This window comes from Ailuropoda melanoleuca, chromosome 8 (assembly GCF_002007445.2).
Source record: "Ailuropoda melanoleuca isolate Jingjing chromosome 8, ASM200744v2, whole genome shotgun sequence".
NCBI classification, from domain to species: Eukaryota; Metazoa; Chordata; class Mammalia; order Carnivora; family Ursidae; genus Ailuropoda; species Ailuropoda melanoleuca.
The window spans coordinates 80,056,186-80,077,164 of NC_048225.1; the positions used below are offsets into that span (position 1 = coordinate 80,056,186).

The 20,979-nt window shown below is 38.8% G+C and overlaps 1 protein-coding gene across 3 annotated transcripts in view; it reads left to right on the top strand.

The window, feature by feature from the left end:
- The window catches only part of PAPPA2 (pappalysin 2), a 258,494-nt gene that overhangs the window by 122,522 nt on the left and 114,993 nt on the right, over window positions 1-20,979 (top strand). For 2 of the 3 annotated variants that reach the window (XM_019801273.2, XM_019801275.2), the window contains 5 exons: window positions 1,371-1,860; window positions 4,784-4,912; window positions 8,431-8,522; window positions 12,010-12,200; window positions 14,113-14,259. In XM_019801273.2, the coding sequence (XP_019656832.2) occupies window positions 1,371-1,860; window positions 4,784-4,912; window positions 8,431-8,522; window positions 12,010-12,200; window positions 14,113-14,259 (1,049 nt within the window). The remainder of the gene's footprint in view (window positions 1-1,370; window positions 1,861-4,783; window positions 4,913-8,430; window positions 8,523-12,009; window positions 12,201-14,112; window positions 14,260-20,979) is intronic. The other variant, XM_019801274.2, reaches the window with a different exon arrangement.

The following is a 20,979-nucleotide window of genomic DNA, read 5'->3' on the forward strand; positions in this document are numbered from 1 at the left end:
AAGAGGTACACAGTCAATTTTTGTTGAATGGGTGAATAAAGGAATGAATGGATTCACAATATAGGCAAAAGATGATAAGGCCTGTGAGATGTAATACACACACACACACACACACACACACACACACACTTGAACTTGTTTCCTCTGGCCTTTGAAATATTTTTCATTTTCCAAATTCTGAAGGGCTAAATAATTCTATGTATGTTTCTAGAGAACATTGTCTAGATCCTCTATGCTACCCTAGTGAGCCACGGGTTGAATAGAGCTTATTTCATAAATGAGGAAACTGAGGCTGTGTAAAGACTTGCCACGGTCACACAACTAATGGCATAGCACCAGTTCGAGTGTAACTCTGCTGATTCCTAATTTAGCACTTTTTTCTTAATTTCCCCTTATGTGATATGAAAGAAAAACCATTTGATAGATGATTTTCACAGAAACAACCTTAATATAGTTGCAATATTTGACTTTTTTACCATCCCATTTTTACTTAGCTACTGGATCTCCTTCCCCCCCCCCCCCCCACTCAAGAATACATGTTTCTGGGGCAGCCTGGGTGGCTCAGTCGTTAAGCATCTGCCTTTGGCTCAGGTCATGATCCCAGAGTCCTGGGATCCAGCCCTGCATTGGGCTCCTGCTCAGCGGGAAGCCTGCTTCTTCCTCTCCCAATCCCCCTGCTTGTGTTCTCTCTCTCGCTATGTCTCTCTGTCAAATAAATAAAATCTTAAAAAAAAAAAAAGAATACATGTTTCTATTTCCTGCCTGCAGTTTCCTCCATGCAGTGACCTAACTGCTCACACATACCTAAACTAAAAGGGAAATTTCCATGTGTGCTTTTAAAATTTGGATAGCAATCAGTTGGAAAGACTGCTAAGGTGTGATCTTAGGGAATGAAAAAAGTTTTGCAAAGAGCCTAGTTAAACAGAATGTAATGACACACTAAAACAAACATTGGCCTTATTCATAAGTAAAACAGGGTTTCAGAAGCAGTGGTTTATCATAAATTATTAATAAACTAAGCAGAAATAATTCTCCTCTGCTCAAGGACTCTTGAAGGACATGATTCGCCTTCTGTGCATCAGCTTCATGTTTCCAGCTGGGATCTGGGCCGCTCCATTCCCGATGCCTTGCTAGACTTCTCTTGTTAAAGGCATCATGTGGAGGGGCTATGGAGCAAGACAGAATACTTTTACATTGTTACACCTTTGTCCTCAGTAGTACTTAAGATCTAACCCATTCAGTTGACCAATTTCTGTAGACATTAGCTCAAAGCTCTCTTCCTCATTCTTTCTGGCTGCTCATATGAGCTACTCATTTTCAGACTTAATGGCAGTTCCTAATGCGTCTGTCTTTCTCTTCATCTCCCTCAGGGCCTCCAGACGTGGACCAGCCCTGTGAGCCGAGCTTGCAGGCCTGGAGTCCTGAGCTCCACCTGTACCATATGAACATGACGGTCCCCTGCCCTGCGGAAGGCTGTAGCCTGGAGCTGCTCTTCCAGCACCCGGTCCAAGCTGACACCCTTACCCTATGGGTCACCTACCTCTCCATGGACTCCTCCCAGGCACTCTTTGACACAGAGATCTTGCTGGAACACCAGGATTCTGTGCACCTGGGCCCCTTAGACACTTTCTGTGACACCCCACTCACTATCAAACTGCATGTTGATGGGAAGGTCTCAGGGGTGAAGGTCTACACCTTTGATGAGCGGATGGAAATCGATGCAGCTCTGCTGACTTCCCAGCCCCATAGTCCCTTGTGCTCTGGCTGCAGGCCTGTGAGGTACCAGGTTCTCCGTGAGCCCCCATTTGCCAATGGCTTGCCCATGGTGGTGACAAATCCTCACAGGAAGTTCACGGACGTGTGAGTTGGGCGGTAGGGCTTTTTAAACCACGGGGCTTCCTGGGGCTTTGGGAGTGGATTTTGCTTCCCTTTTTCCCACTTTTTTCCATTGTGACATGCCTTTAGTTGGAGAAATGTTCAGAATCTCAGAGAAGATTTTATTCTAAAGTGGCATATCTGAGATGAAGAAAAATATTTACCAGAAAGGGGCAAGCAGATGTTCTGACTAATGTTGCCATCATTAGGATCATGGAAAAAGGAGGTTCTTATATGAGGTGCTTCTGCTGGACTGAAAGTATTTGCCACAAATAAGTTGATCAGAGTCAACTTCTATCTGGTGACATTCCTTGCTGTAACTTTCGATAATCTGCCACAGCTCCTCTAACATTTGAGGATTGTAGTCAATCCTTCTGTAGCTAAGCAAGGAAGCCAAGGGTCCTGCAGACGCTCCTTCATTTCAAGACTCATTCCTGATGTGTGTTTCATGCATCCCTCTTTTTCTCCTCCGTCTTTCCCTCTCTCTCTTCCAGCTTTCCTCTTTTTCTTTTTTCTGTTCCTTCTACGCTTGGTGAGTTCTGCTGTGTTCCTGGCACTGTGTGCTCAGTGGTGGGGACACAGACTAAGGTAAGATCATTGACTCAGAAGAGTTCAAGGTCTAAAGTAGGAGGTTAGTATCTCTAAAGGCAAATTACCCCCATCTCATCATTTTCCTCAGAGATTCAGGGGTAAAACAGAAATTTTATTGGAAGTGCTGTATTAATTAGTTTTTGCTGCATTGGAAATCAACACAAAATGAAGTGGGTTAAACCAACAAACACTATTTTTCATGATTCTGTGGGTTGGCTGGGTGCTCTCATCCAGACTGGCATGGCCAGGGTAGATGGCCAGGACAAGCTCATGTACAGATTGGGGACTCAGCTCAAATGGCTGGGGTGGCTGGGAGGATGAAGGCCTCTTTCCATATGACCTCTCCCCTGGTAGGTTTCGTGTCGGCTTGTTCTTGTGGTGGTGGTGGGGCTCCAGCAGCAGGAAAGGCAAGCCCTCTCACGCTCATACGTTTAACGTTCCTCTGGCCCTCACATGGCCAATTCCAGATTCAAGGGGTGGCAAAATGGACTCTATCCCTTGATGGGAGGAACAGCAAAGCCACATTGTAGAGGGGCATGAACCTGGGAAGGAGGAACTGTGGCCATTTTGCAGTCTGGCACAGCTACGCAAAAGTGGAGGGCATTGTTCACTTTGAGCTTTGGTACATTTTTCTTCTCATGCTTGCTTTCTGAACCAGAACTAGAAAACAATGAAATGGGCACAAAGCTAATGCAAATGAAAGGAGAGATCATGGGACAGATTTTAAGGCAAAAATTAGTTTTTGAGCTCCTCTAATAAGGCAGTTAAAATGACATTTGGTATCTAACATGATAACCCACACAAGCACTCATACACAGACACACACGTGTACACACACACAACCTTTAAAGTCAATAATATCCCATTTTATGGATGAGAAAACTAAGGTTAATCTTAATTTGGTTGAACAGAGTTAGTCATGGCAGACTCAAGATTAAAATCCAATTTTCCGAGTCTCATTTTGGTTCCCTTTCCTTAGTGACACACTGCCTTTTATAAATTCGGATCATTGAAGGTTGGGCTACCTGCTGCTGAATTTTCTCCACAAGAAGCGTAAACACGTTTTGACACGACCATCCAGTCCTTGTCCAGCTGCAGGGCAGGGTGAGACTTTTACGTGTGGCTGGATGAGAGACCGCCCTGAAAAGGGAAGCCAATGGAATTGATGAGGATATGCAATTGGTTTTGCTTTTAAATATCTGGCACTCCCATGAGAAGATTGTTTCCCTAAAGAAAGTTGATGTGGAAATTTAAAAGTCTTTAATATTTAGGTGTCTTTCCTATTAAAATAACTAAAAGCGGTTTTTAAAGATGTTTTTGAAACCCCCTGTTATTTCCCGTTTGCTGTTTGCAGCATCAAGTGAGAGAGTGGAGGCTTTGTGGCTGAATTGAAGCATCTGTTAAAGAAGAGAGGGTCTCGGCAAGAGGTTTATGGGGGCCATCAGGGCAGCCCCAACAACCCTGTGAGATCCTGTCCTCCTAAGTCACTCCCATTCTCGCTTGATGTTGGCAGTCATTATCCAATTAGGGAAGGCATGGGACAAGAGGAAGAGGGAAGAATTTGTTTTGGGAAATAGCAGCCCCCCTCTTGAGCCCCTGACCTCACATAAATGTTCACTCTCTCAGGCTCTCCACCTGATCAGTGCACTTGGGTTCTAGAGAGAGTCTGATAAACTCCTTCTATCTCTGATGTCAACCAATAAAACTCCATCTATGCATTTTGGCAGGCTTAGAGGTGGGGAGTCATTTAACATATTCCTAGCTGTAGGATTTCCGACATCCCCAAAATGATGGTGGAAGGTGTTCTCACCTCCTTCTGGGAGACAGTTCATTCTTGCCTGTAAGGACTTAGTGTCTTTAAGATAAGAATTCTCTTGAGAGACGAGAAAACCGATCTGCAGGGCCAGGTAGGGCCTTGCTGAGTCCAAACCCTGCAGCTTCCACTTCAGTTCTTTGATTACTTCAAGGATACAGAAGAGAGTTTTCCAATAGCTGCTTGCTGATTTTGTAACACACTAAAGGTATACTTGAAATGCCATCCTCATAGACTGGGCAGGACCGTTAGTTAATTCAGCGGTATTTCAGCCAGTGTTTATTGCACGATCACTATGTGGAACATACTAGGACTATAGAAACCAATATGCTTTCAGACATTCTGCTGCTGCGTAAGACTCTGCCCTGATCTCTGTTTCACAGAACGTGGCATATGTTTAACATTGATATTCCCCACAAATATCTTTAAATTCCTGTAGAATCTGCGAAGGGCTGAGGGCAATGTCTCACTTTCTGGATGGTCACGGCTCATTGGTTTCCACAGGGAGGTCACACCTGGGCAGGTGTATCGATACCAAGTTCAAGCTGGAGCTGGGACAGAACTGGGAGAACCTTCACCTCCGCTGAGCCATACCCACGGAGCTCCTTACTGTGGAGATGGGAAAGTGGCAGGGTGAGTATCGGGAGCACGAGAATGTGTGAGCAAGGATTGCCCTGCCTGGCTCAGACCAGGAGGGTTCATCTTGAGTTTTAGTTTGACTTGTTCTGGAAATTGGGGGCACTGTGTGATTCTAGTATTAAACAAGATCTAGGACCTGGTAGTGATCTTGAGAGATCACCCACATCTTAGGTAAGGAGAAGCTCACTTTTATTTAGAGCTCACCCACAGAATACTGAGATATTGGGGCTGATTTGGGGTTGAGGGGCAGCTCTTAAGATTTCAAAGGACAATTGCTGGGCAGTGATTGAGAGAAGGAGTTTATTGGGGAGAAGGTTACTTGCCAGATGATGCTAAAAGACAATGTGAGTGTATCTTTTGGATCAGTGGCCTATCTTATGCTACTAAGGAGCTGTGTGACCTGAGGAAAGTCAGTATAGCTTTCTGAGCTTCACTGGCTCATTTGGCCCCTAGAAGACCTGACTGTAATGTAATTTACATCCATTCTCTAAAACTGCCAAGGTAGAGATGAAATCACTACTTTGGCTTCTGAACTGGCTTCTGAACATACCATGTTCCTCTTTCTGTTGCCCTTTTGTGATATCAGCTTAGGTGACTAATTCAGTCTGGTTTATCTGGGACTTTCCCAAATCTAGCACTGAAGATTCCCATGTCCCACCAGTCGCCCTATATTCACCTGTCCTGAATGCTTATCGAACCTAATATATAGAGCTGGGGGAGTAGGAGGCTGGATGGCCAGGCACCGTGATTTGTGTTTGACGCTGCATCCTAGTAAGATGGCCTATTTTTAATTTCCCAGACTAGGTGAAAATACATAGTATCCTGAGGCCCTAATAGAAAGACTTCTGTAGCCTTTCTTGAGATCCTTTCCCATCATTTAGCAATCAATACACTGCTTCTTCTCTTGATCTTCTAAGATTTTTAACCTTTGGTGTAAGCCAAACCTTGCTAACACCCAGACCTTGCTGGTTGGCTGCCACCTTCTGCCTCACCCAGTTTCAGCTTTCTAGCCCCTTTCCTCCATCTCAGTTGGGGATGCCTCACATGTGCACAGAGTAACTCGGGCTGCTGTTGTTGCTGTCGCTGCTCTGCCTGCCTTTTTCTAAGTCTGCCACCTGCCACTTACAATATTTGGGGCCTTGGTTACCGTTACTACCCGGCCAGAGCCCTCCTTGAGCAAAACACTCTGCCCTATGTTGTAGCCTCTCCTACAGCAGTTCTGTGGTGGAGGCCACCTTGAGGCCCCCGGATGCCACATCTGCTGGAGGTCTGGGGCAGGCAGGGTGGAAGAGCCGTCTTCCTAACTTGCCCTTACACATTCTTTCCTGTGCCTCAAAACAGCTTCACCTGAAGCAGCAGCTGCTTGCTCACTGGGCCTCGCAAGATTCCTCATCCAAACGCTCCTTTAAGCTTCTGTCTGTATTCCCTCTCTGTAAAGAGTCAGACTTAGTTCTGCCCTCCAGTGGGAAGGTACCTATGAATTGTAGCTGTGTCTCAGCTGGAGGCCCTCCACGACATACACAACAAAGAGAAACACGAATCGTTTAACCCACTGTTTTAAACTTGAGAAATGTATAGTTTCAATCTAAGGGAATCACAGATCCCCCAGAAGTCCTTCTGAGACCCTGATGTTAATAAATTTTTTGTCACGTTGGATAACACTGCAGTAAGACTACCAAACAGAGTGCAGGCCCTGAACTTGTGAGCTGCATTCATTTGGAAGTAATCATCTCAATCTGTTCAGTGTGGGACATCTCAGCACATGTGCTGTCGAGCCTTTGAAATGTGGCAAATGCAGCTAAGAAACTGAATTTTATTTAATTTTCAGTAATTTAAATTTAATTAAAAAAATTGATTCAGTTATCAGAAGACTTTTAAGTATATTTGGAATAACTTGGGTAGGTGAATTTAAATACAGATCAAGTGTTTGAACTCAGATGTGTTGTAAGTGAAAAATACACGTCAGATTTCAAAGATGTAGGATGCGTAAGAAAGTATGTAATGTCTTTCATTAATAATTTTTATACTGATAACATACGGAAATGACAATATCTTGGATATATTGAGTTAGATGAAATGTGGTATTAAAACTAATTTCACCTGTTTCTTTTTTTTTAATGTGACTACTAGAAAATCAAGGATGTTCTATATGGCTCTCCCGTTGCCACAGGGCAGCAGTGCCTGAGATGATACATCACATGCTCGTATTAGCTGTTGAGATTATCTTCAAAATAAAAATGAATTTGAAGTTTCCTTAATTTCTTCAATCATGTTTTTCATAGCTCTGTTATCTTTTCTCCATTAGCATTCTCCCATTTAAAATATCATTGTATAATTGCGTTTATAGCATGCTTTTAATTCATCTTAAAGCAGTCTCATATCGAATTACTTAGTCTTCACCCCATCCCTGTGAGGAGGTACACTTTAAACAATGGTCAGTCATGTCCCGGGTCCGAAAACACATTAGTGTGCCAACACCCTTTATCTACTTGAGTTAAAATATGTGTCTGTTTTGGACATGGTGCAAAGTCAAGAAGAAAAAAATGGTAACCCTCAAGCCATTTTTTAAAAGATTTATTTATTTATTTGAGAGAATGAGAGAGCGAGAGAGAGTGAGTGAGTGGAGGAGAGAGGCAGGGGAAGAGGGAGAGGGAGAGATTCTCCAGCAGACTCCCTGCTGAGCACAAACCCTGACCCAGGGCTAGATTCCGGGACACCAAGATCAGGACCTGAGCCGAAATCAAGAAGCAGGTGCTCAACCAACTGAGCCACCCAGGGGCTCCAACCCTCAGTGCATCTTACAGTGACCACATCTGTGTTATCCGTTTTGTTCTCATAATATGCTTCCTGTAGCCCTCAGTCTAAACTAACTCTCGCACCCCAATCCAAATTAGTCATCAGCTGTGTCAGCATTTGAGGTTCAAAACAAAGCAATGACATTTTTCTTCTCCCAGTATTCATTTCTGCCCTGCAATATATGGTAGCTGCCACCAGGTGATGGTAGGGAGTGAGGACCAGGACCGAGCCTTTGCTTTGCCCTGGACTGAGACCTGGCAGCAATCAGGCTGCTGGGTCTCTCGGTACATAAAACAGGAGCTTTCAGTTCTACAAAATCCTAACTTTAACAACAACTGCATCTAGATAGAATAAAACAATGAAAACATAAGGAAATATCAGGTAAAAATGAATAGAAAACAGAACCACACATAGGCAGGTTTCTTCCTCACCAAACCAGCTATTTCTAAGATTTCACTCATCATAGGGTCGGGTGTGTGTTTTCTACCTTAGTGCCGTCCACCAGAAACACGGGCAGGACCCTCGTGGATCCCCTAGAGGTTTCTGAATCACGAGCTACTTTTTCTGTGAAAGCATTCTTTTAACTCCTGCTTTTCTCCAACTTGAACTTCTTAATATATAATTGGGAATTTTAAGAATTTAAAATAATGGTAACTAAACAAGAACAATTATTTTATACGTGTATGCATATAAGAATGTGTATTTCTATCTTCCAGGAGCCTGGGAGAAGAGTGTGATGATGGCGACCTTCTGAGCGGAGATGGCTGCTCAAGGGCATGCCAGCTGGAGGAAGGCTTCCACTGTGCAGGTGGGTTGAGGAGCACCCCCTAGGCTTATGTCCTACCAATCAAGTATTTCTGTGTCATATTTCCCTTAGCTTTTGATATCCTATAACATATAGCAGGATGCTAATAATAATGACATTGGATGTGTCTGTTGTGTGTCAGGCGTTAGCTGTTTGACATATAGTATTAAGTATGAGGAGACTAAACTGAGGCATAGAGAGTTCAAATAGCTTGCTTTCTCTTATATGGGATTTGAACCGAGGAAGTGAGGCTCTAGAATCTACATGTGAAACCGCTGGGTTGCACCATCTCCTTGGTTAATGTTACCAGTTGCTCTTGGGTCCACGCAGTACGATCATGGAAGTTCTACACAAAAATCAGCGTAGGGAACATTCTAGGCCAAAGGGAGTGCAAGGGATCTCTTGGTGGCTGTGTTTAATAGATTAGATCATGACAGATGACAGAGGGTCCTAACGCTGCTTAATCCTGGAAAATCGCTAGTCATAAATTATCGCTAGGTCACTTTGACTCTAGGTTCTTGCCTCATAGGAAGGTTGTCCAGAAGACTTCTCCCAATTCTGGTTAAAGACATCATCAGTGAGCTTCTAACATAGATTATTTTTTCAGTTCCCATCTGCATACATTGCAGTGTTTCTGTTGAACATAACCATTCACCAGTCATTTGAAAGAGCAGTGCATTGAAAAATATTTTAATGCCTCTAAGTCTCAAGGTAAAGTAAGATATGATTATAATTATGTGTAATTTATTAAGGTGTTAAATACTGTGTAGAACACACAAATGCCCGTGCTGTCTAGAGCACAATCATAAAATTATAGAATCTTAGTATTCCGTCCATCCATCTAATAAAACATATTCAGTACCTGCCATGTACCATGAGTCTGGTAGATACCCTGATCCCTTCCCGTGTACAGTCTAACAACGATTTGGAGTCCAGCTTCCTTCCCATATGGAAATTTCTTCTGCCAGTTCTTGCGAGAGGGGCCTCTAGCTCCTGCTTACATACTTCTAGCAGTGAAGGACACACCTTGAAATGCACCATTCTACTTAAGAATGGCTTTATCTGTTATAAAATTCTTCTCCCTTTTTCTGGTTTGGAAACTGAGGCTCAGAGCATTGTAGTGACTCATCCACAGGCATCGGCGAAGGTCTGCAAGGCCTGCACTGGAGCTCAGCTGCCTAATGCTTAATCAAGTGCTTTTTCCTTGCTATGAAACTATAGAGGATAATTTTTTCCCCTGTTTTATTTGACTACCATTCAGATATTTGAAATGCCTCCCCATTATTCTCCTTTCCAATCCAAACATCCCCTCATGTGATTAGGTTTCCAGACCCTTTCCTAGTTACCCTAACCTGGCATGTTTCGTGTGGTCAATGCCCAGAAAGGAATTCAATACTCCAGATGTGGTCTGGCTGAGCAGAATACACAGAACCGATTACCTCCCCTCTTCTGTACACAAGTATTTGTTAATGCCACCTCTGTTTGCGTTGTGTTTTGGGTTGGTTTTTTTTTGGGGGGGGTAACATAATGGGCTCATGTTGAATACACACACACACATACATGCACACATATATTCTCCAAATGCTGTGTCTTCTCCACTACAGCTCAAGCCTCATTTAACTTAAGAGCCCACCTTGCTTTGTTTCTAACACATTTGATTCCATTAAATTGGGCTCATATTTCCTTAGCCTCCAAATCCAGTAAGACTGTGTCTAAATTATTTTAACTTTACAGGGTAAGGCTAAAATGATCTATTACACAGTTAGACTGCTGTTTCATTGTGTAATAAACTCATAGTATGCTAAGCATATATTCCATTATTTCTCCAAAGATTAGGTTAGAGGGGTTCTTGGGTGACAAAGTTAAGCATCTAACTCTTGATTTTGGCTCAGGTCATGATCTGAGGGTTGTGAGATCAAGCCCCACATCAGGCTCCGTGCTCAGTGGGGAGTCTGCTTCTCTCTCTCTCTCCCTCTCCCCTTGCCCCCCACCCTGGCTCATGCACACTTGTCTCTCCCTAAAATAAATAAATAAATCTTTTAAAAAATATTAGGTTTGAAGGAACTATTGTGAAATGCGTTTTAAAAGTGGTCTGTTATTTTTAGATGGACTTGAAAAACAGGCAAAGATTTTAAGTCCATGGTAAAAAAAAAAAATAGAAGAAGCAAGAAAAAACATTCACTGTGTTATAGAGAAACAAAACATATATATACACATTATAAAATATAGTATAAAAATATATACAGATATACATAAAAATACATGCAAACATACGTATAAAACACACATATTTATGTACATGAACACAGGTACATGTATATATACATATATGTGCATATAAATGAGAGAGAGAAAGTTATTCCAAATACGTATATATTGGCTTTGGGGGAGTGATTTGGGAAGGCCATGCGTTTGATGGAATGCAGGAGTTTAAAATCCAAAGTAGGCTTAGAACCAAGTCCTAGGAGCATTGGTTTATTCCTGGCAAATAGAGACAGATTTACCACAGAAAGGTCTTAGACTGGAAGAAATTATGAAGGAAAATAATTAGTAGCTACATGTTGATAAGCCACTGAAAAATCACTTCAACATCCCTGTGGTATTGTGAAGAATGGAAGATAACAAGAGTGGTATAGGACAGTAAATTTTAGTAATGATGATACTGAATGTGTACCTATATGTTGATTTTCAAATCTTGATATTATTTTCATGTCCTATTATTTTAAGTAGAAACAGATTAGAATCATGTTAACTAATGTTCATTGTCCTACATTTTGGTAGAAAAGGCGGTAGAACTTAATAAGTGGCTTTCTGATTGCACCTTAGATTTCCGCACTTGGAGAAAGCTAGCTACATATCTGTAGTTGGTACTGTTCACTTAGGCGGAGTTATCCTGGGAATGAGGATGGGACTTGCCCAGGGAATACAAGCTCGCTTCACAACAGCCCAACAGCTTTGCATACAGCCTCACTCCTCACTTGTTTGCTCTGCCTCAGCTTGACGGAGATCCCACTGACCCTGCCTTCTGTGGGCCTGGCTCCCATCCAAGCTCTGTTGCTTATGTAACGAGGGACCTTTGGCAAAATGTTTCCCATGTGTGACGCAAACAAAAAATGCCCACCCCACACGGTTGTTGTAAGTCTAAGGGAAAGACAAATCCCTCAACTACTTTAATGTTTCAAAAACCAGCTTACCTTTTTCTTCCTATTCTTGATTCACAAATCTCACCCCTTTCTATACCTTTTATTATACAGATGGATTCTACTCCTCTCCCCACGAAAAAGAATCCTTCTTCCTTAGGGGCGTGTATGTGTGTGTGTGTGTGTGTGTGTGTGTGTGTGTGTGTGTGTTGTCTGCATGTTTGGGGTGGGCGTTAGACTTGCTGGCAGTAGCAGGATTCTCTTTCTTGGACTAGAGAAAAAAATGTAATGATTTTTACATGACATATATGACAACACTTTTTCAAACGTTATACAACATTTCTTGGCAGGGGAGCCAAGCCTATGTTACATATATGAGGGAGATGGGATATGTGAACCTTTTGAGAAGGAAACCAGCATCATAGACTGTGGCCTCTATACTCCCAGAGGATACCTGGATCAGTGGGCCACCCAAGCTTACTCCTCTCATGAAGACAAGAAGTGTCCTGCTTCCTTGGTAACAGGAGAACCTCATTCCATGGTAAATCAAGCCAGAAGAATTGAGTTAAGGCTGAGTAGAATTGTCAAGTGACTCTCTCTCAGATGCTTTATGGGGACTTACATTTCTCTCCTGTCTTTAACATCAAATTTAGTCCCTACTGAACTCAGAATAAGGTAATGTTAAATGAAACACTTCTAGGCTGACAATTAAGTCTCATCTTCCCCCCCACCCTGCTGCCCCCTTACCCCACTTACCCATACTAGGTTTCATCTAGGAGCCTTCGGCTGTGCAGTAGCTGACTCCAAGAGATTCAGAGCATCTCAAAACTAACCTCAGATGTACAGATATCAGAAATTACGCTTGAGCTTTGTGTATGGGAGGATTTATTTTAAAAGAAGAAAAAGAAGTGGTAAAGAGTGAGAATGCTTGGATTACAATACTGAATTCACTGGTATTACTATTATTATTACTAAGCGAGGTTTGACAGGTCACTTAACCTCTCTGGGCCCCAATGTTTTCATATGTAAAATGGGTCATAGTAGTAACTTTTGCATTTAACTCAATGGTTTATTACAAGGATCAAATGGAATTTAAAATATATTAAAGATCAAAGTATAACTCAATGTAAAGAAATTCTACAGTTAGTACTAAAAACAAATCCTTAGGTATACAATTTTCCATGAATCTCCACCTAAATAAATAGGAGATCCTCTGAGGACTTGACGGACTGACTTCTGTGAATTATAGTTGAAAACTGAAAAAAAGATTAAGGGCTTTGGCGTTTGGGTACTATTCCAGATGTATCCATCGCTAACTAAACTCTTCCATTTATCATAACAATAAGCAATATACCGTCCTTTCAACAGAAGTGAGATTAAGCTCTCTAGGTATTTTAGGCCAGGATGAAATCACTGGATTTTATACTTAAGCAGACACCCCCAGGAAATTGAGGAACCAGCCAGGGCTGGTGCTCTAGGTCAAGAAATTCCTCAAGGACCTAAGCATCTTCTAGATTCTAGCTGTTCCATCTTTGGCTTGTAGCTTCCTTCCTCCTCCTCATAAGATGATTCCTCCAGGCATGAAGTCAGCATTCCAGGTAGGAAGATGGGGGAAGTTCACAGGGAAATAGGTATAGGCTAGCTCAGTCTCTCCCTTTTTATTGGGAAAATCATGGCAGCTTTTCTGGAAGTTTAACACTACAGACTTCCATCAACATCTTATTGGTCATATCCAGATCACTTCATCACCCTCAGTTGTAAAGGAGTCTGAGGAGATGAGCATTTATAACTGGATTCACTGCCGTCTTGAACAAAATTGGAGTTTGTTAATAAGAAATTCTGTAAGGGGAAATGGATATGGGAGAGGCAAGTAGCCATGTCTACCACACTTCTTCAGTGAAGTCTGGCATCGTTTTCAAGAGTTCTTGGTGCCCAAGGACAGGAAGCCAGGGGAGTTGGAAGATTCTGAGTTAGTAACAGCTCCCTGAAGTGGCTTGTAGTCTAGCTTGTCTGTCTTCCTTAAGTAAAGTGGGAGAAATTTTCTGGAGTTTCTGTTCCCTGGCTTCTAAACCCAGCAATGCTCAATGGCTTCCTGACTCAGTAGCCTCACTCCTGGGACTGGTGGATCCTGCCTGGTAAGGATGTAACAATCATCCTGGACAGGCTTCTGTGGCTAATTCTCGAGCAGTTGCCCTAAAATGTGCCAGGACTGTTCTTTGGGCAAGATCTCTGGGTTGATGGTGGGCTGAGAGTTGTCATGTCTGTTTTTCTACCCGGTAAGTTACATCCTGAGGCTAGCAGAGAGCATTCTTCTACACTGAGGAAAGTTTTCTGCCAGTAATCACTAAGTACCCAGAAAGAGAGGAAAAGTTTGGTTTTGAGCTACAGAGTTTCATTGTCTTTACTTATCTCTTACCCTCCACATTTAATTTTTGGTTGAAATTGCATTTCAGATTTGTACATCATATCATCCAGATTCACCAGAGCACCATCCCCTTACTGGCTGGTTTCCCTGTGTCACCAATGGTAATAGACCTCAGGATAAAAGAAGTGAGCAGACAGAAGGTAGCCTGGAGAGAGAGGATGAGGTCTGGCTAAAAGTAAGTGACCCAAATGGTTCTTTGTGAAGGCTATGGGTAGAGTGTGTGTGTGTGTGTGTGTGTGTGTGTGTGTGTGTGTGTGTAAAATGATATGTTGGAAAGGCTTGTCAGGAAATTTCCTTTTGTTTTTTTTTTAATATTTCTGAAATTTTGATTTATTTTCACCTCTTTTTGAATTTTGGACTTCTTTCTTTGTAAGTAAATCCATTTATCAAAGTGTAGCATATACACAGAAAAGTGCAAATATCAGAAGTGCACAGATCCATACATTTTCACAGAGTGAACATCCTCTCTACCCATCACACAGATCAAGAAACAGAGCAATGATCACCCCATTAAGCGCTCTCCTTGCCCTTCTCAGTCATGATACCACAGAGGCATCTACTCTTTTTAGTCCCGTCACAGAGGTTGCCTGTTTTTGAACTTTATGTGAAACACTTGAGTGTGTACTCTTGTGTGTCATTCTTTCTTACTCAGCATTCTGTTTGTGAGAATGCTGCTGCGTGTAACAGTAGAATTCATTTCCATGGCTGTGTAGCATTCCAGTGTGTGCATATACCACAATGTATTTATCCATATTGATGGACATTTGGGTTATTGACAGTTTTTCTCTATGGTATTACACATAGTTCTGCTATAAACGTTTCTGTACATTTCTCTTGGTGAATGTATATAAATAGTTGGGTATATTTGGAACTGCTAGATCATTGGTAGGCAGATGACAAGCTTTACTAGATAATTCCAAATAAGCTTCTGCAATGGTTATATTAATTTAAACTCCCACCAGAGGCTTATGAGTATTCCAAATGCTTCACATTTTCACCAGTACTTGGTATTTCAAGTCTTAATTTTAGCCATTCTGGTGGGCATATAAAGGTGTCCTCTCCAAGGCATCAGTTGCATTTACATGTCAACTAATGAGTTTTAGAGTCTTTTAAATGTATACTGGCCATTTGTATATCCTTTTTCTTTTCTTTTTTTTTCCTGGAGGGCATATTCAAATCTTTTGCCCAATTTTGTATTGGGTTATCTGTCATTTTCTTCATTTATGTGATTTCTTTACAAGATTCCACATGTAATTCTTTTTTGGTTATATGTTATTTAGTATGTTCCAATACTGTGACTTACTTTTTCTTACTTTTTGTGGTATCTTCACATGAATAGAATTTCTAAATTTTACAAAAATCCAGTTTATCCTTCTTTCCCTTTATGGTTAAGTGCTTTTCATGTATGATATTAAGAAATCTTTGCCTGTCACAAAGATAAAATTCCCTATATTATCTTTTAGACATGTTATTATTTCACCTTCCATATGTAGTCTGCAAACCATCTGGAATTTTTATATAATGTGTGAGGTAGAGATCAAGAGTTTTTCCCGTATGGATATGCAATACATCTAGAACCACTCTTATTCAAACTAAAATTTTCTTTTCCCCACTGTGTTACACTGTGCACCTTTGTCATAAGTCAACTAGCAACATGGTTTTGGTCCCTTCATTGATTCTATATTTTGTTTTACTGGTCTGTATATTTTTGCTTCAATATTACACTATTAATTATGGTACAATCTTAAAATTGGGTAATATAAGTCCTAAAACTTTGTTCCTTTTATTCCAGATTGCATTAGCTGTTCTTGGTCCTTTGAATTTTTGTGTAAATTTTGGAATCAGCTTCTATTTCCACATATGGGGAAAAAAAAAACCTTATGTAATTTTGATTGGGATTTCATTAAATCATTAAGTCAATCTGGGGAGAGTTTTTCTTTAAAATATTGAGTCTTCTAATATATTCCTTCAACTCCTTCCTTAAGTCTTCTTTACTTTCTCTTAAAATTTTATTGTTTTCTGAGAGAAGGGAGTTGAGTTTTATCAAATGCCTTTTCTACATCTAGTGAGTCGATTGTATTATGTTGTCTTCTGTCAAAGTCTTACTTTGATACAAACTTCTAAATGTTAAACGAAGCTTACATACCTGGAAAAAAAAATAACAACTTGGAGGTGATGTATAATCCTTTGTCAATAGTTTTGTTTGTTAATATTTTAAGTTTTTTTACATCTTTGTTCATTAGAGGTTGGCTCCTATTTTTAAAATTTATTTTAGTGTTTTATCAGGTTTTATGACGAAGGCTAGGTTTGCCTTCTAAAATATGTTTCTTTCCTTGCTAGATCTATGGAATATGTTGTGTAAGGTTTGTGTTAATTTTGGAGGTATTCATCAGTGAAGCTATCTGATCCTGTGTTTTCTTTGAGAAAAATTTTAAGTTATGAGTTAAAATTTTAAAACAAATGTAGAAAAATTTGGGTTTTCTATTTCTTCTTAGGTCAGTTTTGGTAAGTTGGGTTTTTCAAGTAATTTGTGCATTTTTTCCCAAAATTTTCAATGTATTGGCATTAAGTTTTCTATAATGTTCTCTTATTTTCTTTGTAATGTTTCCACCTCTAGAAATTTTTTTCACTCATGATATTGTTGGATTTTGCTTCTCTGTTTTATTTATTTATTTTTTGGTCAGTCTTGCTGAAGACTTTTATAGAACCAGCCAAAGAAAAAATATATAGTCTATGTATGTGCATATCTATGTATCTATATCTATATCTATATGGATAAAAGGAATGTTTATATATAAACCTAAAAGGAAGGAAATAATGAAAAAAAGAACATACTTGTGTGTACTTATTTTCATTATTTCCTTTATTTTATGTTTGTATTTAATTTGCTTTTCTTTTTCTAGTAACTTGAGATGATGCTTAGATAACTATTTTTGGCTTCTTTTCTTTTTTAATATATGCATTAAGGCCATATATTTCCTTCTAGTGTGGCTTTGGTGACATCCTAAAAGTTTCGCATATCTTATTTCTGTAATCACTTCGTTCAGACATGTTTTTCTAATTTTCATTTGATTTCTTTTTCTTTCTTTCTTTCTTTCTTTCTTTCTTTCTTTCTTTCTTTCTTTCTTTTTTTTTTTTTACCACTGCATTATATAAAAGTGTGCTCTTTAACTTCTAAACATTTGTGGATTTTCTGGTTACCTTTTTGTTTTTGATTCTTAGCTACAGTCTTTTATGGCCTAAGAGCATATCCCGTATGGTTTCAATCCTTTGTAATTTGTTAAGCCTTGAATTATGGACCAGCATATGGTCAATACTGGTAAATATTACATGTACTTTGAAAGGGATATGTACTCTGAAATTATTGGGTAGAGCATTCTATGTATTTAAGATAAATCAAATTCACCCATTATCGTGTTGAAAGTTTTTGTATCTCATATATATATATATATATATATATATATATATACACACACACACACATATACATATACTTTCTTGATATTCTGTGCACTGTTACTGTCAGTTAATGAGTGATACTTTTAGAAACTCCCACTTTAATCTTGGGTTTGTCTGTTTCTCCTTTATTTTTTATAAGTTTTTGATTTATACATTTTGAGGCTATGTTATTAAATATACGCACAATTCTCACTTTGTATGGAACCACAAAATGATCATGCGAGCTGAAATTATGCAAAACAAACTTAATAATCAATGAGGAAAAATTATAATTTGTTGCATGAACTCAGAGTTTTTGCCACAATGTTAAACTTGTGTGAAGGAAAAGTTTTTAAATAGTGAAACTTGATATTTATTTAGTTCATTATAATATAAAACATTAAAAACATAGAGAATTAAAGTGTTTCCTTTCATTGTAAAAATGTTATCAACAGTAGTTTGAAGAGCACTTGGCTTTTTTCTTTTTCATCATATGACTTACATTACAAAGCTAGCAGTTTTTTTATGCCTTTGTGAATTGTCATATTGCTTTCTTAGTTTGGATCAGCTTTATCCTTTGCAATTTCAATGTTATGAAATATCTTTGAGAGTTCTTTTAATATGAATTTTTTCTTGGCATCACTTCCTCCAGGACATCTTCATCCTATTTGTCACAACCACTTTTCTCATTTATGTTGATAATTTCACTTTCACTAAGTCCCTCTGGCTGCATATCTAGAGTCCCTCAAATTGGCAGCAGAATTGACATTCCCACCCATCAGCTTTTTCTTCTATGACTCTAGTTACCTTTAATTCACATGTCTCCTCCAGCATTATCACTTTTTGTTTCTTTTCTACACTTTCATCCTTATTGGTCAATTCCCCCTTTCAATTATCCATTTTTATAAAATGTCGTGTAGGTCTATCACTGAGAAACAAGGAGGCAACACAGCTACACACTTTTCTGTCTCTGCATGAACTGAATAACAGATACACAGTGACCAATCAGTGACGGACTTTGAAAGAAGTGATTGGTTACTGATCAGAGTGATCAGTATTAGAGAAGTTTGTACTTCCTGTACTTACAATAAATATATTGTGCTAACTGAAATTTAAGTCATATCATTGGGACTCTGGTATTATATAATTAAATTGTGATAATTGGTATTTGTGCATTTGGGAACTTGTGATATACAAAGTGAGGACTGTCGGTATATAATTTTGAAATTTCTGAATCTTCCTGGTTGATTATCTGTTTTAACATTAAGAAATGCCTCTTTTTACCTCTAAGAATATTCCTGCTTTACTGTAAACTTTGCATGATATTAGTATAGCCATGCCTTTTGTTTTTGCTTGAATATTGTGTCTTTTAATATCCTATTACTTTTTTATCTTTCTGTATAATTATGTTTAACATGATTTGTTTGACATCAATATACCATTATTTTTTCAGGCTAAATTTTTGAATTGGAGTATTCAGTCTAATTACATTGAATGCATGTAATTAATGATGTTTAGTTTTAAAGCTACCAACATATTATTTGTTATTCATTTGATCTATATGTCCTTTATGCTTTTTTATTTATTTTTTAGATTAAACAGGTATTTTTATTTGATTTTTCCACTCCATTAGTTTGAGTTATACTTTTATTTTTTTCTCTAAGTGGTTATTCTAGAGATTGCAGCATGTATCTTTAACTGTTTAGAGTCTACTATGAATTAGAGCTCTCGTAATTTCATTAACAGTGACTACCTTACAATACCTCCATTTACTGCTTCCTGGCTTTTTAAAGTTAATATGATTTAAAAATAGCTAATATTTTACCCTGTCCAGTGCTCTTCAGGCCTTTCTACATTTCTGTGCTTCCCTCATTTTTATTTAGGTTGAAGAAATCCCATGTATTATTTCTTTTTATGTCAGTATGCTGGCAATGAATTCTTTCAGTTTGTGTTCCTGAAAATATCTTTTTTTGACTTTCATTTTCAAAAGTTATCTCTGCTTGGTATAGCATTCTAAGTGGCCAGTTGTTTTCTTTCATCAGCGTGAAGATGTTATTCCAGTGCCTTTTCACTTTCATACTTTCTTTGGAGAGTTAGCTGTACATCTGTATATCAGATGTATATTACTTTGAAGGCAATGTCTTTTATTCTTTGGTGCTTTTAGTATATTCTCTTTGTGTTTTGTCTTCAGCACTTTTACTGTGATGTTCCGAGGCCTGTTTTTTCTTTTTATGTATCTGGCTGAGGCTTTGTCAGGCTTTTTGAATCTGTGACTTACTGTCTTTATTTTCCCATTTACACTTTCTTCTTTTTCTTGATACCAGATATACATACATTAGACCTTTTTGCTGTGTATCTTTTCTCTTTTTTCTTTTTCTTCTACTTTTCTTTTCCTTTTTTTCTTGCTGAATTCTGTCTATTTTATGCTGACATATCTTCTGTTTCACTAATCATAACTTTTACTCTAATAGCTATTAAAATGTTTATTAAATTATTAATTTCAGTTATTGTATTTTTAATTCTAGAATTACTATTTAACTTTTTCTGTAGATTCTCATTTTGTCTGAAATTTTCTATCCTATAGTTTGTTTAAAAAATACATTAATCACTATAATTGTAAAAGTCTGTGTCTGATATCAGTATCTTGGTAATCTGAGATCTGTTGATGTTGACAATTTCTTCTCTTTATTTTCATTCATTTAGTCTCATCTACTTTCATTCTGTATAATGTTTTAAATAAATAGAGAGTATTTAAATAATAGAGAGTAGAGATTGTGGAGATTATTGCTAATGATATCTTCCTTTCAAGATCATTTACTTTTTTAAAAACATGTAATAAGATTTGGAAAGGCACACCTTAATCCAATCAGTAATTAAGATGACTCAAGCTTATGCTTCTGTATTAGTGAGTCCTGATATATTTCATTTTTCTCTTTATTTCCTGAGCCCTAGCCTTTCAGGGGTCTCAACTGAAAGCTTGGATTAGACCCTCCATCTTGATATTCTCTGAAGTACAATTTCTATTTCCTCAGCAGTATATGTCTGCCAAAAACTGCTTAGCTTTTTAGACTCTCACCCACCAATTTCTGCCTAGTTTCTTATACTTTTATTCTACAGAGCTTAGAATTTGAAAAATACCTCATTAGCATAAGTGGTACAGAATGTGAGGTTCCCTTCAATGTGGTTCCTTCCTTTTCAAGTCTTTTCAGTCCTGACTGCTGTGGTTGCTTTCACATGTCTCCAAACATTATTCTTTTTACTTTATTCATATTTTATAATTATTCTTTTCAGGAGTGTTTGTTCTATTATAAGCTACTTCCTCACAGCTGTAAGCAGAAGTCTCCAACTGGAATTCTTTTAATGTATGTCGGTTAGCTACCATTGTATTTTAGATGTGTATCCTATTCTTACTATAAGTGATCTAGTGGTAATAGTCCTTGTATAAGAAAAAAATCCC